This window comes from Spermophilus citellus (assembly GCF_964194105.1).
Source record: "Spermophilus citellus genome assembly, chromosome: 1".
NCBI classification, from domain to species: Eukaryota; Metazoa; Chordata; class Mammalia; order Rodentia; family Sciuridae; genus Spermophilus; species Spermophilus citellus.
Genome location: NC_138182.1, coordinates 114,396,170 through 114,413,579, shown reverse-complemented (window position 1 = coordinate 114,413,579; position 17,410 = coordinate 114,396,170). Strand labels below are relative to the sequence as shown.

At 52.9% G+C, this 17,410-nt stretch overlaps 1 protein-coding gene across 43 annotated transcripts in view; it reads left to right on the top strand.

The window, feature by feature from the left end:
- The window catches only part of LOC308645737 (obscurin-like), a 131,681-nt gene that overhangs the window by 14,085 nt on the left and 100,186 nt on the right, over positions 1-17,410 (top strand). For 28 of the 43 annotated variants that reach the window (XR_014021276.1, XM_081288142.1, XM_081288118.1 and 25 more), the window contains 5 exons: positions 4,995-5,270; positions 6,497-6,772; positions 11,502-11,777; positions 12,811-13,086; positions 15,953-16,228. The exons of 2 other annotated variants lie outside the window; for them this stretch is intronic. Coding sequence is in view for 40 of the 41 variants with exons in the window: in XM_081288142.1 (XP_081144268.1) it covers positions 4,995-5,270; positions 6,497-6,772; positions 11,502-11,777; positions 12,811-13,086; positions 15,953-16,228 (1,380 nt within the window). In the remaining variant the exon portion in view is untranslated. The remainder of the gene's footprint in view (positions 1-4,994; positions 5,271-6,496; positions 6,773-11,501; positions 11,778-12,810; positions 13,087-15,952; positions 16,229-17,410) is intronic. 13 more of the 43 variants (XM_081288140.1, XM_081288139.1, XM_081288137.1 and 10 more) reach the window with 10 other exon arrangements.

The following is a 17,410-nucleotide window of genomic DNA, read 5'->3' as shown; positions in this document are numbered from 1 at the left end:
CATGAGAGCCCTGCAAGTGGAGTTTCCAGGGCTCTGTATTCAGGCAGCAGAACAGCCACAGGTCTCCGCAGTGCCCCCACCGGCCCTACCTGGCCCAACTGTCGCCTCCAAGCCCCTCAGAGACCAGGCAGGGGATGGCTGTCCCCGGCCTCAGCTGTCTGCCTGGAGTCACACTCCCCAGACTTCTGCAGTCCTTTGGGTAATTCCCAGAGTTCTGAAAAGGTCAATTCAAGCAATTCATTGCTTTGGAGGAGGAGTTAGTTTTCAGAAGTCACTGTTTGCTGATACCGCGGAGGAGTGTTTGAATGTCCAGCCGGCCTTACGTTCCTTAGATTGTGCAATCCGGTGGACATGCACACATTTACACACATGCATACACACACACTTCATTTTTTTTTTTTAGAAAGAGAGAGGAGAGAGAGAGAGAGAGAGAGAGAGAATTTTTTTAATATTTATTTTTTTTTAGTTATTGGCGGACACAACATCTTTGTTGGTATGTGGTGCTGAGGATCGAACCCGGGCCGCACGCATGCCAGGCGAGCGTGCTACCGCTTGAGCCACATCCCCAGCCCATACACACACACTTCAACACACACACACAGCTACATGTAAACTTGCATGTGCTCCCTGACACATAGACCGGCACACCCATATGTGCATGCACACACACTCACATAACACACGCATGCCTTATCCTCACACTAGGCACATAACACAGACATATGCCACACCCATACACTAGTACACAGCACATGTGAATGTATGCACACATAGTATGTGCACATTTACATAACACATTTAAACACATATACACACTCGAACATACACGCACAGATCTACACCCTCATCCACACACTGCACAGTAACACACACACTCATGGATGAGGTCATGCAGGCACTTAGACACACGTGCATCCCCACATTTAAAGACACACTTGTGAATAATCATGCACACATGTGCGCGCCCGCGCGCGCACACACACACACACACAGTGGTTGGGAGTTCCAGAGGGACGGGGTTCCCCTTGAGGTCCACTGTGACTCTCTGTAAGGTGAACCTTGAACGTGAGGGAGGACCTGGGGAAGCCCTACCCTAGAGCTGTGTGTGTTTGGGCGGTCAACCAGCAGGACGTGGCCAGTTCCAGCCTGAGACAGGCTGGTCCAGGAGGGCATCTCATGTGTTGGGTCTGGAGGTGTTTGTTGGAGGTGGTTGCGAAGTCACAGGAAAAGGTGACACTAGCCAGGTGCTATACCCTGAGGGAAGGCGAGCAGGTGCTCAGCTGGGTCTCCACCTGGGCTCCAATTGTTAGGCCAGGAGCAAGAAAAGACTACTGACTCCAATTAAAATCAAATTAAAGCAAGCTTATTATTTCGACCGGCCAGGCTGCCTCTCTCCCAAAACGGCGGGAACAAGACAGCACCCCCGCTTTCCTGCAGCCCAGCTTTATAGCCCAGAAAGTTACACAAAGGGGGGTTACAGATAACAGAACTCTGACAAGCATTACACTAATGGTAGTTTACATTTTTTGCTGGCCCCAACATCAGAATTTATGAGGACCATTAGAGCCTCAGAGAGGGTCGTTGTCTGGCCAGGGAAGGCCAATATTTATGAGGTGTCACTAAAGTTTCAGAGAGGGCTGCTATCTGGTCAGAGAGCCAGGCATGGGTGAGTTCAAGGCACGGGCAGGCATTCCAAGCAGGTTCAGAATTTGCAGTAATTTATAGTAAAGCCGAAATTATCTTTTCATGGCTTTGTGGCGAGATTGCTCCCAATTTTAAGAAAAGATCAGATTGGGTCTATCACAATGGCCAGGAAGACAACTGCAGGGAGTGGGCCTGGGTCCAGTATGTGCAGGGGTCGCCCTCCTGCTGGCCAGAGAGGCCAGTGCTCTGAGCCAGCTGCGCCTGTGGGCATTATGCCCTGACTTTGAGGACAGCTTTGCTATCCTTAGGAGGGGTTTGTCCCCAGGCTCCTGAGTGTGGGAGTGGTGGGTGTGGCTGGGCACTATGGTGTCCCTCAGGAGGGTTAGCACTGCCTCCCAGGGTGATTTTGTTTCCAGGTGGGTTGTTCCTGAAGGGCGAGCCTGACCCCAGAACCTCTTTGCCTTCCTAACTTCCACACTTCCTCCATAATGTGACATAGCAAGGTGCCCTCACCAGGAGTAGCCCAGTCTTGGAACTTCAACCTCCAAAGCTGTGATAATAAGCTAAATAGAGCTCCTTTCTCCACACAGTGAAGCCTCAGGCATTTTGTTACAGAACAGAAAACACACCAACTCAGGTTTGGAACTGGAAGTACATTTGAAAGGCATGTGACCTTTCTTCTGGGGAAACCCTGGAGCAACTGGAGAGGCCAAGAAAGGGAGCGGCCTTGTGATTCCTGAGGGTAGGCAAGGAGGGTAACAACTTAGACTATTAACAGGGAGAAAGGCAGGAGGCTCTGCAGTGCTTCAACTTGGAGAGACCAGGTCTGAGGACAGGCAGTTATCAGGAGATGGAGAGGAACCCAGGCTGCAGAGAGCTTCAGGGGTGGGGCAGAGTGGACTGGGCTCCAGCACACGCAGAGATCAGGGGGAGAAGCTCCCCGAGGTGGACTGCAGGCTGGGAGGGGTGCAGGGCAGGGGGCATCTGGGAGGGCTGTGGACAGGGGCAGGTCTGAGAAGGAGGGGCTCCCCAAGGTGAACTGCAGACAGGGTGGGGTGCAGGGCAGGGTGCACCTTGGAGGGCTGTGGATATGGGCAGGTCTGAGGAGGGGCTCCCCGAGGTGGACTGAAGGCTGGGAGGGGTGCAGGGCAGGGGGCACCTGGGAGGGCTGTGGACAGGGGCAGGTCGAGGTGTAGACACTCTCCCCAGTGGAGTCCAGGCTGCTCAAGGACACAGTGCAGTTTCCACCTGGCAGTGGTCAGGCCAAGAGCTGATCTCTCTGGCTGGTGCAGTATATGGAGTTTTCCTGAGGTGTGGTTCCCAGTCCTCACTGGGGATGGCCCAAACCATCCTGTCTTGTCCTCATTAGGTTCTAAGTGAAAAACAAAGTGCAGCGTGGTTAGCAACCAATGCTGAGAGGGCTGCAAGCAGAGAGCAGGGCTGAGGGTCCCCTGGTGTCCACTGTGAGCTCGTGGTGCACAGCTCCAATGAAGTGCGGGAACCGGGGCTGGCCCCATCTGCCTGCTGAGCCTCAAAGTTCCCCTATCCTTGCAAGTCCAAGGCCCTGCTGCAGCTCAAGGCTGCACGGAAGCCTTCGGCTGGCCAGGTCACAGAGCAACGGAGGCCTCCTGTGTTTCTTGGCCATGACAGAGAACTGGGACTGTCCATGAGCCAGCCTGGGCTGCCTGGGACCCACAGAGGCAGCTGCTGCCTGGCTGGGACCTTGTGGGTGCTGGGTGGTGGGCAGTGGTGGGTGGTGGGAGATATGGGATGTCATTGTGGGAAGAGGGTGATGTGAGCCGCTCCTGGGGTGCTAGGGGGTCTCACTCATGGAGGAAGATGAACAGGCAGGATTCAGAGAGTGTTGTGGGGCCAAGGAGTTCTGCCAAGGGCGAGAGGAGGGCAGCAATGCTACAGGAAATGGGCAGGCCACGGAGGCCGAGGGGAGAGCCACCTGGGTGTGGGTATGTGGCCTGTGGCAGAGTTTAGTGGCTGTGGGGGGACAGGTGTCTTGACTGCTCTCCTGTGGGCCTGGCTCTGAGCATGAGGGACAGAGTAGGGGGAAGAGCCAGTGGGTGGAGGCTGACCGTTGCCCCAAAAGCCCTGCCCATAGCTGTGTCCTGAGTCTAAGAGGATGGTGGGGTCTCCAGCCCTCTTGCTGTGGTCCTGTCTGTCCTGGCCACCAGGTCCCCAGCGGTGGTGGATGAGGGATAGGAAAACAGGGCTTTCCTGCACCTTTTCTGAAGACAGGCTTGGGTATTGTTTCGGTCCAGTCTTTGACACCAAAACGGTCCCTGAGGCCAGGGCACATTTTCGTGAAGGAGGTTGTTGGCTTGTGGCTCTGGAGGTTCCAGAGGTAGTACCATGTGAGAGAAGCCTGTAAGCAGGAGAGGTCACATCCCTAGACAGGAGCCAGAGAAGTGTGGTGGGGCTCACCTCTCTGTGACACCCTCCTCCAGAGCCAAGAATCCCTCCAGGTTCCCCCAGGTCTTCCTGGGCTCCGTCCATCCCTGGGGTTCCCACCAGGCCAGCTCTTGGTGGGCACTCCATCTGCTAACCCACAGGGCACATGTGACCTTGGGGATACCCTCAAATCTCAGCAGACATAACAATAGAATCATACATAAGGTGGATGTGGATGTATTTCTTAAAAGAAAAGACTTTAAAATCCAGTCCAGGACATTGAGAGTTTCTGCACACTTGCATTGAGATCTCAGAGAGGCGTCCCTAAGGCAAAAGTCTCTATTAGATGACAAAGTGTGAGGTGGCGGGGGTACAATCAGCCAGTCTGTGTGTCTGGTCCCACCAGTGTGATGGACTTCTGTAGTGTGGAAACCCTCTTTTCATGAACAACAAGAGATGCTGGTGGAACTGTTACACAGGAGGGGACGTCAGCATCTGACCTTGAAAGGATAGGGGGTTTCCAGGTAGTGGACATGAGGAGGGGACAGTTATGTTCATTCTCTGTGGGCCTGTCGGTCTGGGAAGCTGGGTCTTCCTTACACATGTGTTCGTCAGCTTCTCCTCATTGAGAGGGAATTCCCAGCAGCAACGAGAAGCAGAGACATGATGACATTGTGTTCCAAGTTGTAAGGGTCACCGGTCAGCCGTGAGCCCCAAACCCAGCTCAACTGCATTCAAAAATGAGGTAAACGAAGAATTTTCAGAAAGCATGTTCAGAGAGCTTACCGTCCACAAGATGGCCAAAGAGTCACCAATGTGTGCATTGTATAAGGAAGAAGATCCAACTTAGGCTAATGAATGGATCCTACAGGCACCAGAATTTGAGGACAAGAAGGTGAGCCCTCATTTATTTATACCAATTGAATTCTCCAACTCTCTGTCCCCAGAGCCCAAAGCTGTGTTTGCCAAGGGGCAGCCGGCACAAAGCGAGGTGAAGGCCGAGGCGGGGGTGAGTGCCACTCTGAGCTGCGAGGTGGCCCAGGCCCAGACAGAGGTGACATGGTACAAGGATGGGAAGAAGCTGAGCCAGAGCTCCCAGGTGCGCGTGCAAGCCTCTGGCTGCAGGCGGCAGCTGGTGGTGCAGCAGGCGGGCAAGGCGGATGCTGGGGAGTACAGCTGTGAGGCCGGGGGCCAGAGGGTCTCCTTCCGCCTGGATGTCACAGGTGGGTTCTGCTGGGGTTGGGTGAATGGAGGGAGGGTGGTAACTATGGCACCTGTGGCAGCCTAGGCTCTGTGAGGCCTGTGTACTTCCTGACCTTGGACCTCAGCATCTGTGGCCAAGCTTTGGGTGGAGTTGGGCACTGGGGGTTGTTTGTGTCTGGGGAGCATGTCCTGCAGGGGCAGGGGCTCCCTCTACCTGCCTGTGCCTACTTGCTGGGCCCAGAGCTCCAAAAGCCCTTGCTTGGGCCCTTTGGAATCCTGCATGTCCATCTGTCCTTCCCCCATCTCCTCCCTCTCCCCTCTGTGACCTGTCTCTGAGCCTGTGAAGGGGCCACAAGGGGCTCAGAGCTTTTCTCCTGATAGCCTACCTGGTGCTGGGCTCTCTCCCAATGATCTGCCTGGTGCTGTTTTTTTTTTTTTTTTTTTTTTTTCTGATTGGCTCAGGATGATGGTTCTCTGATGATTGGTTCACACTGGCACTTGGCTGTCTGCTGATTGGTCCATAGTGGCACTTGGCTGTCTGCTGATTGGCTGGCACTGAGCTCTGTGCTAATTTGCCCCATCTGGTACTGAGTTGTCTGCTGACTGGCCCACACTGTTACTGAGCTCTGGGCTGATTGGCTGGCACTTGACTCTCTGCTGATTGGCTTGCACAGGCTCTGAGGTCTCTGCTGATTGGCCAGCACTGGCAGTTTGGTCTCCTGCATTCCTTTGGTAGCTGTGGCCAACAAAGATGTGGGTTTCTGGTTTGGTGCGGGCAAGGCGGACGCCGGGGAGTACAGCTGCGAGGCCGGGGGCTTCTGTGTCTGCCTCCCCCTGCTTTTGTGCCCCCTGCGTAGTGGTAGAGCTGGGAAGCCACTGATGGGCTGGGGTCCCAGGGAGGAGAAGGGTCATGGTCTATTCCCAATGTCTGGGAGGGTGGTGGCATCAGGAGGTAGGCCTGGCTGTGGTGGCCTTGTGGGCCGTGACAGTGCAGTTACCTGCAGGATCAGAGTGGATCAGGAAGTGCTTAGGGCTCTGATGAGGACAGGCTGCCCAGCTGTCCACCCACCAGCCTTGGAGTTTGCAGCTTGGGTCATTTGTAGGATAGAACTTAGGCATGGCCATGCAATGTTCTGCTCATGATGGACACTCTGCTCGGCCATCCCTGGGGTGGGCTCAGGCTGTGAGACAGGGCTGGGTCTGTTCTGGAGTCCCTGACTTGTGTGTCCTTTCCCTCTGTCCCCAGAGCCCAAGGCTATGTTTGCCAAGGGGCAGCTGGCACACAGTGAGGTGAAGGCCCAGGTGGGGGCCAGCGCCACCCTGAGCTGCAAGGTGGCCCAGTCCCAGACAGAGGTGACATGGTACAAGGATGGGAAGAAGCTGAGCCAGAGCTCCCAGGTGCGCATGGAGGCCTCTGGCTGCAGGCGGCAGCTGGTGGTGCAGCAGGCGGGCAAGGAGGATGCTGGGGAGTACAGCTGTGAGGCCGGGGGCCAGAGGGTCTCCTTCCGCCTGGACGTCACAGGTGGGTTTCTTGAGGCTTTTCCTTGTGTTGCTTGGGATAAGTGTCAGGAAGTTAGGGTGTGTGCTATTGTTGGCCCCTATTCTCACAAGGCCTCCTACCACTATGGCCTGCCACTGGAAATTCACCCTGAAGACCTGGAATTTGTTGACTGTTGTTTTGTCTTTTTACTTGCTTATACTTTACAACAACTCTATGTGGAAGGATTATGATTATACCTATTTTAAGATAAGGCTCAGGTAAGCTCTATAACTGGCTAAGATTTGTCTAGTAAGGATTTGCACCATCAGGGGTGTGTGTGTGCTTGAAGAACTCCGGCTTCCCTATTTATGTAGCAGGACTGCTGTGATATAGAGTCCCCACCTTTTGCTTGTATGAAAACAAGATCTCTTTCATGCTGAGGGATCTTTTCTCTGGGTATCAAATTATAGTTCAGCAGTTACTTTTTTTTTTTGAAAGAGACACTTATATATATTTTTTTATTTTGAAGACTTTTAAATTTTTAAATTTTGTTCTAATTAGGTATACATGACAGTAGAATGCATTTTGACACATCATACATAAATGGAGTAAAACTTCTCATTCTTTTGGTTGTATGTAATCATGTATGAACAAAGGGTATTCTATTGTCATTTCTACCTGCATACCGCCTGCTCTCCCTTCATTCCCTTCTGTCTAGTCCAAATTATCTCACCCCTCCCAACCTTATTGTGAACTAGCATCTGCATATCAGGGAAGACATTTGGCCTTTGGTTCTTCGTGATTGGCTAATTTTGCTTAGCATATTTGTCTCTAGTTTCATCCATTTACTGACAAATGACATCATTTCATTCTTCTTTAAGGCTGAGTACTATTCCATTTTGTATATATACCATAGTTTTTTATCCATTTATATGTTGAAGGGCACCTAGGTTGATTCCATAGTTTAGCTACTATGAATTGAGCTTACTATTTACTTTTTTCCTATTTAAAGAGGCTATTCCATTGTTTTGAGGTGGTGGGTCTGTTATGAGGTGGCTCCACCCTCATGAATGGATGAACACTATCTCCTGGAGGAGGGCAAGTCATGGTTTCCATATTGTACTTTGAAATATTTTCACATTAGGTTTATTATGGTTCCTTTGAGAGTCAGGTATTTTTTTCCTTCTGTTACTTTTGACTTTTTCATTTCAATTTTGATTTTCTGCAGCATGACCTTGATGAAACTTATATGGTTTCCTTTGTATTCATCCCAGTGGGGGTTGCTGAGCATCTTGAATCTGTGGGCTTATATCTTTGATCAGCTGTGTGCGTACTTGGCCTTTGCTGTCCTGTTCCATGTGTGTCCCCTTTCAGGACTCCTGTTTGGCTCTGTTAGACATTTGCATGTTTTTTACATGTATATCCTCTCTTTGCCTCATAATCCTTTCTTCTTTCTTTGCTTTAACCTGGATATTTTCTTTTGACCTGTTTTTCAATTTACTAATATCATGTCCTGCTATATCTAATTGTTTGTCAGTCCCACCAAAAGTGAGTTTACTTTGAGTTATTGCATTTTATGATTCATAAGTTCCACTTCATCAATTTTTTATGGATTGTAAGGTTTGAGATTCTGTAGTGGAAGTCACCCTATAATTCCTGGGTCTTGTACATGTTAAGCCCACATTCTACCAGTGAATTCTATCTCCAGTAAGTTGCCAGATTTGATTCATTTTCTTATCTTTATTTTTTCAGTACTACTAAGCATGGTTATATGCCTGTCCAATAGCTGTAATAACTGAGATCACCTTTCCTCTAGCATGACATTTTTGTGTGTGTGTGTGTGAGGTTTGATAATATTTATGCCAGTTCCTGACATGTCAAATAATTTTCAATTAACTGGCATTATATGAGAAAAGATGTTGAATATGGATGACTTTGTCTTGCTTCAGAGAGAGGATTCCTCTTTGCTCTTCTAGGCAGGTGGAGAATCACTGACCCATTTGGGCACATTCCAGAATCCTCTGACTCGAGGCTGAGTTGCAGTTTGATCAGGGTCTTTTAGCTCTGGTTTGCCCTGATCCTGGGCATAGTCCTCCATGGATTTCTCCAAAGATTAGGGTACCAGCAGCTGTAACCATTGTTTCTTTAGGAAAGCAAGATGCTGAAATGTTCACACTAACTGTCAGAGGCTTTCTGCTTCTCTTCTGCTGTAGTTCAGATGTGTTGTATCTAGGATGTCTGTGTGTGGGCTTGGTACCTAGTGCACTGGTGTTTTGAGGTGGTGGGTCTGTTATGAGATGGCTCCACCCTCATGAACAGATGAACACTGTCTGGTGGAGGAGGTCAGGTCATGGCTTTCAGTTTTGTGACCAGATCATTACTTACCTGCAGGTGTTGGGCAAGATGTTTGGGATGCATTGGTTCTTGTGAGAAAGGGTTGTTTTAAGAATCCTGGTTCCTCAATGACACCTCACGTACTCTTGCTATTGGGATGCCATGAGGCCTCCTTAGAGCTACAGCAGTGCCATACCATAACCTCAGACCTGCAGGTCTTAGCAACATAATCTTTTCTTTTCTAACATCTGGCCTCAGCCATATAGTTTAGCAATACAAAAAGAACCATGACAGCTCTGTAGCCTCTTGCCCCCACGCAGCTTCAAACTCCTCAAAGTCTGGATTGGAAATGACTCAAAAGTGGGCTTCATTCTCTACTGCTCTTTTCCTTGGGGGCTTGGCTCCTCAATCTCAAGATTTATTTTTATCTATTTGTGTGAGAAGTCCCTACATCTTTGGCTCCCTTCTTTCTTAGAGCTGTACTGCACCTGGCCCTTTGCATGGGTTTTCACTATTCTGTCATAGAAGCAAAGACAAACAGGGGCCCAGTGTGAGCACACCTCTGAGAATACCTCCCTCAGGACTTTGCCTCCTCACACCCAGACTCCTTGGACTGCTCTGAAGCACACTGCTAGGCGCACATGTCCACCGTCCTGCTCATGCCATGTCTGTTGCTGCAGGATGATCCTTGGCACTCACCAGGGCTGAGGGTCCCCAAATATCACTCTGACCATGGTGTTCCCTGGCTCTGCATCTGCATCACCAGTCTCCTCCTCCAATTTAGGGCACTCACTGATCTCACAGAGTGTGGGACCTCCTGCTCAGTCTCCTCTTCCAGCATGGCGTCCTGACCAATCTCACAGAGTGTGGGACCTCCTGCTTGTCCACTCCTCCAGCATTGCGTCCTGACTGATCTCACAGAGAGTGTGTCCTCCTGCTCAGTCCCCTCCTCCAGCATGGCGTCCTGACCAATCTCACAGAGTGTGGGACCTCCTGCTTGTCCACTCCTCCAGCATTGCGTCCTGACTGATCTCACAGAGAGTGTGTCCTCCTGCTCAGTCCCCTCCTCCAGCATGGCGTCCTGACCAATCTCACAGAGTGTGGGACCTCCTGCTCAGTCCTCTCCTCCTTGGCTTTTGGTTCTTCATGATTGGCTAATTTTGCTTAGCATATTTGTCTTTTTACTTGCATGGCGCCCTGACTGATCTCATGGAGAGTGTGTCCTGGTGTCCATGCTTTATCTGCCTTTGTCTTCTCCTTCTGAAAGTGCTGTGGGAGCACAGCCTTCTGTCTGACTGGGGCAGCATCTGCTGAGGTCTGCAGTTGTCTGTGGCTGAGTTCTCCACAAATGGTAGCCGTGGAGACCAGTGAGTCAGTGAACACCACATTCACCGGGTGGACTCTCTTCAGCATATTTACATGCCGAAATGGACAGGGATGGAAACTAGTGCTGTGAGGGGGCATATGATTCAGTTGGAGTGGGACGTACACAGTTCAAGAACCTCGAGGTTGTGGGAGGTTGGAGACGGGAGCTGCCCGCACTGCTGAGAGTGCCACTTGGTGCCCTGTTTGAGAGGTCTCCTAAGGCCATGCACATCCTGTGCTGCCATGGACATCCACAGTAGCCTTCCTCATTGTATCCCCATCCTGGAAAAAGCCCCAACAAGCCCCAAGAGTAAGGGAATCCCTCAAGGCGCTATGCAGCACAACTCTGTCCCAGCACAGAGACCAATGCCTGTGCGGCCACGTGGCGGTTCTCACAGACTCTGTGCTGGAGGAAGGAGACCAACCCCAGCATGCTCAGCTGTGGGCCTGCTCTGAGAAAGGCTGTCAGTGGGGTGCCGCAAGGTCCCACGGGACCATCATGTGTGCTGCCGCTACACGTGCACAACTGACTTGGTCCTTGAACAACCAGAGGCCAGGCCCTGGCAGCATGTTACAGGGGTCAGAGCAGCGGCTGCCCCCATTCTGCTGTGTGTGGGTGGCCCCTGGGTAGGTTAGTTGGTGTGTTCTGGTTGGGTGGAAATGGGAACACCTGAGGTCATGGAGCCAATACCTTGATGTGAGCTCACACTGAAGTGAAAGGCACGATTGGTTTGTAGAGGACAAAGGTGTGTCAGCCTGGAGTGTGGTAATGAACAGCCAGGACCTGCCAATGCAGCCACTGTCCCGAGGCAAACAGTGAACCAGGGACCGGGAGTTGATGGTCCAGCCTCTTCCCTCCAGCTTCAGATCGCGCTTGGCTCAGGACATGGCCAACATGAGAAGTTGACCTCTGAGACAGGAAATGCTCTGTGAACACAAGCCTGATGGGAGTGAACACATGATGTCTCTTCATTGAGGACCCAGTTCACGGAGCTTGAAGCTTTAGTCCTGTCAGATGGGTTGATATCAGTACTGTGTCCCTGATCTGTGCGTCCCTCCCCTCTATCCCCAGAGCCCAAGGCTGTGTTTGCCAAGGGGCAGCTGGCACGCAGTGAGGTGAAGGCCCAGGCGGGGGTGAGTGCCACTTTGAGCTGCGAGGTGGCCCAGTCCCAGACAGAGGTGACGTGGTACAAGGATGGGAAGAAGCTGAGCCAGAGCTCCCAGGTGCGCGTGGAGGCCTCTGGCTGTAGGCGGCAGCTGGTGGTGCAGCAGGCGGGCAAGGCGGATGCTGGGGAGTACAGCTGCGAGGCTGGAGGCCAGAAGGTCTCCTTCCACCTGGACGTCACAGGTGGGTGATGCTAGGGTTGAGTGAATGGAGGGAGGGTGGTAACTCTAGGGCACCTGTGGCAGCCTAAGCTCTGTGAGGCCTGTGTCCTTCTTGACCTTGGACCTCAGTATCTGTGGCCAGATTTGGGTGGAGTTGGGCACTGGGGTTGTTTGTGTCTGGGGAACATGTCCTGCAGGGGCAGGGGCTCCCTCTATCTGCCTGTGCCTATTTGCTGGGCCCAGAGCTCCAAAAGCCCTTGCTTGGGCCCTTTGGAATCTTGCATGTTCATCTGTCCTTCCCCCATCTCCTCCTTCTCCCCACTGTGACCTGTCCTTGAGCCTGGGAAGGGACCACATGGGGCTTACAGCCTCTCTCTTGATGGCTTACTTGGTGCTGGGCTCTCCCCCCTGCCTGGTGCTGGGGTCTCTCTTGATTGGTCCACATTGGCACTGAGTTCTCTGCTGACTGGCCCATAGGGGTACTGAGCTCTATGCTGATTGGCTTGCACAGGCTCTGAGGTCTCTGCCGATTGGCCAGAACTGGCAATCTGGTCTCCTGCATTCCTTTGGTAGCTGTGGCCAACAAAGTTGTGGGTTTCTGGTTTGGTGCTCAGGTGGACTTCCCTGCTGTGTCCGCCTCTGCCAGCTTTTGTGCTCCCTGCGTGGTGGGAGAGCTGGGAAGTCACTGATGGGCTGGGGTCCCAGGGAGGAGAAGGGTCATGGTCTATTCCCAATGTCTGGGAGGGTGGTGGCATCAGGAGGTAGGCCTGGCTGTGATAGCCTTGTGGGCTGTGACAGTGCAGTTACCTGCAGGATCAGAGTGGATCAGGAAATGCTTAGGGCTCTGATGAGGACAGACTGCCCAGCTGTCCACCCACCAGCCTTGGAGTTTGCAGCTTGGGTCATGCGTAGGATAGAACTTAGGCATGGCCATGCAGTGTTCTGCTCATGATGGACACTCTGCTCAGCTATCCCTGGGGTGGGCTCAGGCTGTGAGACAGGGCTGGGTCTGTTCTGGAGTCCCTGACCTGTGTGTCCTTCCCCTCTATCCCCAGAGCCCAAAGCTGTGTTTGCCAAGGGGCAGCCGGCACACAGTGAGGTGAAGGCCGAGGCGGGGGCCTGTGCCACTCTGAGCTGTGAGGTGGCCCAGTCCCAGACAGAGGTGACGTGGTACAAGGATGGGAAGAAGCTGAGCCAGAGCTCCCAGGTGCGCGTGGAGGCCTCTGGCTGCAGGCGGCAGCTGGTGGTGCAGCAGGCGGGCAAGGCGGACACTGGGGAGTACAGCTGTGAGGCCGGGGGCCAGAGAGTCTCCTTCCATCTGGATGTCACAGGTGAGTCCTCTGAGTTCCAAGTTAACCTGCATGAAGGTGACAATGAGTAGGGCATTTGACCTCGGCAGATCTTTTGCCTGGGTCTGTGGCTTTCTTTTGTCTAGTTTCTCAATGTTGCCTGCCCCCAGTGCTTGCTGGGAGCCCTAGTGGGCCAGGTGGGAGAGGGCCCAGGGCTGTTCACACGGTGTCTCATGGAGTGACCCTTGGCCATGCCTCCTAGCACCCAGCACCTTCCTGGTGCTCCTTGGTATCTGGGACTCTGGCTCTGCCTGTGCTTGTGTTCCTGAGTTCCAAGGTGTCTGTCACCTGAGTGTGTGAGCTCTTCCTCTCAGGATGTGTGTCACCTGGCTCTGGTCAGAGGGAGACTGAATATCACGGAACTTTAATGAGGTGGAAGTTTGGCTGTAGGTCATGCTCTAAGGTGCTATAGGAGTGAGCTGTTCATGGTCGATTTCTTGTTTTGGACCCTTCCCATGGGCCTGGAGCTGTTTTATCTTGTTTCCTATGTGCAGTGACATCAAGGGACCTCATTGTTGCTTGTTTCCAGAGGAACCAGGTATTGGCACTGAGGCTGATGGTGCTTATGCCAGATGCTGTCCACAGTTTTCATTGCCATACTAGGTCAGAGCTACCCTGCAGAAATGTAGGAACAAGAAGGAGCGAGCAGCTTCTGCCACAGTAGCAGGCTCTGCAGTGCATTAGTGGCCAAGCAGCTACCCACCTTCAGTGGTTGGAGTGTGCGGGCCTCGGTGGAGAAGCCTGAGAAGCTCAGTGATCTTCCTCTCTCTAGGGTCTCAGGGTGGGTGGGCTGCAGGGCTGTAGGTGGCGCCAGATCTGATTCCTGTGGCTTCCAGGAGTGTGCTCTCTGATGACAGATTGACAGGCTTGGCTTATTCCTAGTAAACAGTGAAAATGGACATAGAAAGTACAGAAATCTGCAGTCGTCCTATGGCGTCTAGATAAATGGAATTAGTGACCAGATCTAAGCCTGATAATTTTCTGGTAAAATATATGAGATACTAATGGAAACAATTATTCCACACGTGTGGAGATTGCCATCACGAGTGGAGCAAGGAGACGCCTCTGTGAGTCATTTTAAGCTGAGCACGGGGCAGCAGGGCCAGAACCTGACAAGGAAAGTGGGGGTCAGTGCACAGTCCAGCCACCAGACTCTGGAGGAGTCTAGACATGGAGCACTGGCCAGCCCCTCAGCAGCAGGCAGGAGGGCAGCCTGGAAGCACCAGCTCCAGCACAGCTTTCCCAGCTAAGGTGCTAGACCAAGTCCAACATTATAAATCTAGAGATCAGCGGACGCACTTAGCCTGGTTGAATGGAGCTTTCTTCAGCTGAGGATGGGTGCAGAACACCAGGGCACCTGTCGGGGGCGCCTGGAAGGCCACCGTCACTGTCACCACCTTTGTCCAGCACCTTTGTCCAGGAGCAAGGGGAAAGAAAAGTGGACAGCATAGGTGTAAGAGTGTAGCAATGAGTTCACAGGTGATGATTATCAGTTGAGGAGCCAACAGAACTGCGGGGTTGGAGGTGTGGCTGGGCACGGTCATCACATAGACGACAACGGGCAGAAAACACGTCTTTACCTACACGCACAGGTGACAGCAGAAGTGAAACTTCAGAAAATTCACAACGCATCAAACCGGTCACGTTCCTAGTTCTACCTCTAATAAGGATCTTAAGGTTTGGGGGCATAATTTTTTTTTATGACAGTCAACAGGGCTAAATAAATGAATAAAAATTAATTAAAAAAATCAAAGACATTTACTAATAATCAAAATCCAAACAAGGGTCATTTGGGGGCAGGGCCAGTGGTAGACAAAGGACAAGTGCAGCAACCACACACTGGAGGGGACAGAAAGGCACTGAGAGGCTGTGAGGTGGACAGGACACTTCCATACAGGCCAGGGGTCAAGACAGAGCCACTGCTTGGCACTCAGAACCAGGCCTGCCATCACCAGCCCTCTCCTGTTTCTTTCTGCCTTGCGTTTGTGTGAGAGGTAGAGAAAGATGATGTTTTCATAGTGACTGGACCATTTGAATGTGTGGAAAGATGGAATGACACTGGGTGTGGTCCACATGTTCCAGGGGGTCAGGGCTTTGTGAGCTGAAGCCACAGACACCTTGTGTGTCACACAGTTGATGGAGACGTGGGGGGCAGGTGCCTACCCAACTCCATCCCTAACCCTGGGGCAAGAGAGAGTTATTTGAATGCAACATAATTGAATCCGTGGCTCCTAGGAAGACACCTGCGAGACAGAACAGGGCACGGAGGCCATGAGAAATCACAAAATAAATAAGAGCCAACTCTCTACCACCCCCACACATGAGCACCTCCAATGAAGACAGAAGGGCTGCACGATAAGTGGGCAGAAGACTTGAGCAGACACCTAAAGCACCAGTAACTGTCATAGGTGCTCGGCTTTGTGCAGCCTCAGTGGGCACAGTAGCCACGGTGGCCTAGGCTCCCTGAGGAGCAGCCCACAGTTCAGAGCAGGCAGCAGTTGGGTCCTCCTAGGACCTGCCAAGAGACACACACCCAGCATGGTCCTGGGGAGACTCTTCCTGGTCACTGAGGGGCAGGTGCAGCATCAGGCTCTGCAGTTCCTCCCTGGAGGAGCCTGTACTGGGGCCTGTCACAGTGTTCCCATCTGGAACAGCCCCATGCAGCAGGGGAAGGCTGTGTCACACACTGTGGTCCCTTGTGCTAAGGGTGCTGGGCTTCTCCAGGGCACGAGCTAGTGTGGCCTGCAGAAGGTTCTGTCCTCAACTGTCCAGCTAGAGGTCCTTCCCCAGGTGGCTTCCTGCCATAGACAGAGTCTCTAAACTGTGCGTCCCTCCCCTCTGTCCCCAGAGCCCAAGGTGGTGTTTGCTAAAGAGCAGCTGGCACGCAGTGAGGTGAAGGCCGAGGCGGGGGCGAGTGCCACTCTGAGCTGCGAGGTGGCCCAGGCCCAGACAGAGGTGACATGGTACAAGGATGGGAAGAAGCTGAGCCAGAGCTCCCAGGTGCGCGTGGAGGCCTCTGGCTGTAGGCGGCAGCTGGTGGTGCAGCAGGCTGGCAAGGCGGATGCTGGGGAGTACAGCTGCGAGGCTGGAGGCCAGAGGGTCTCCTTCCGCCTGGATGTCACAGGTGGGTGATGCTGGGGTTGAGTGAATGGAGGGAGGGTGGTAACTCTAGGGCACCTGTGGCAGCCAAAGCTCTGTGAGGCCTGTGTCCTTCCTGACTTGGGCCTCAGCATCTGTGGCCCAGCTCTGGGTGGAGTTGGGCACTAGGGATTGCTTGATACTGGAGACCATGTCCTGCAGGGGCAGGGGCTCCCTCTACCTGCCCGAGCCTACTTGCTGGGCCCAGAGCTCCAGAAGCCCTTGCTTGGGCCCTTTGGAATCCTGCATGTACATCTGTCCTTCCCCCATCTCCTTCCTCTCCCCACTGTAACCTGTCCCTGAGCCTGGGTAGGGGCCACATGGGGCTCAGAGCCTCTCTCCTGATAGCCCACCTGGTGCTGGACTCTCTCCCAGTGACTTGCCTAGTGCTGGTTTTTTTTCTGATTGGTTCAGGATGACAGTTCTCTGATGATTGGTCCACACTGGCACCTGGCTGTCTGCAGATTGGTTCACACTGGCACTTGGCTGTCTGCTGATTGGTCCACAGTGGCACTTGGCTGTCTGCTGATTGGCTGGCACTGAGCTCTGTGCTAATTTGCCCCATCTGGTACTGAGTTGTCTGCTGACTGGCCCACACTGTTATGAACTCTGGGCTGATTGGCTGGCACTTGACTCTCTGCTGATTGGCTTGCACAGGCTCTGAGGTCTCTGCTGATTGGCCAGCACTGGCAGTTTGGTCTCCTGCATTCCTTTGGTAGCTGTGGCCAACAAAGATGTGGGTTTCTGGTTTGGTGCGGGCAAGGCGGACGCCGGGGAGTACAGCTGCGAGGCCGGGGGCTTCTGTGTCTGCCTCCCCCTGCTTTTGTGCCCCCTGCGTAGTGGTAGAGCTGGGAAGCCACTGATGGGCTGGGGTCCCAGGGAGGAGAAGGGTCATGGTCTATTCCCAATGTCTGGGAGGGTGGTGGCATCAGGAGGTAGGCCTGGCTGTGGTGGCCTTGTGGGCTATGACAGTGCAGTTACCTGCAGGATCAGAGTGGATCAGGAAGTGCTTAGGGCTTTAATGAGGACAGGCTGCCCAGCTGTCCACCCATCAGCCTTGGAGTTTGCAGCTTGTGTCATTTGTAGGATAGAACTTAGGCATGGCCATGCAGTGTTCTGCTCATGATGGACACTCTGCTCAGCTATCCCTGGGGTGGGCTCAGGCTGT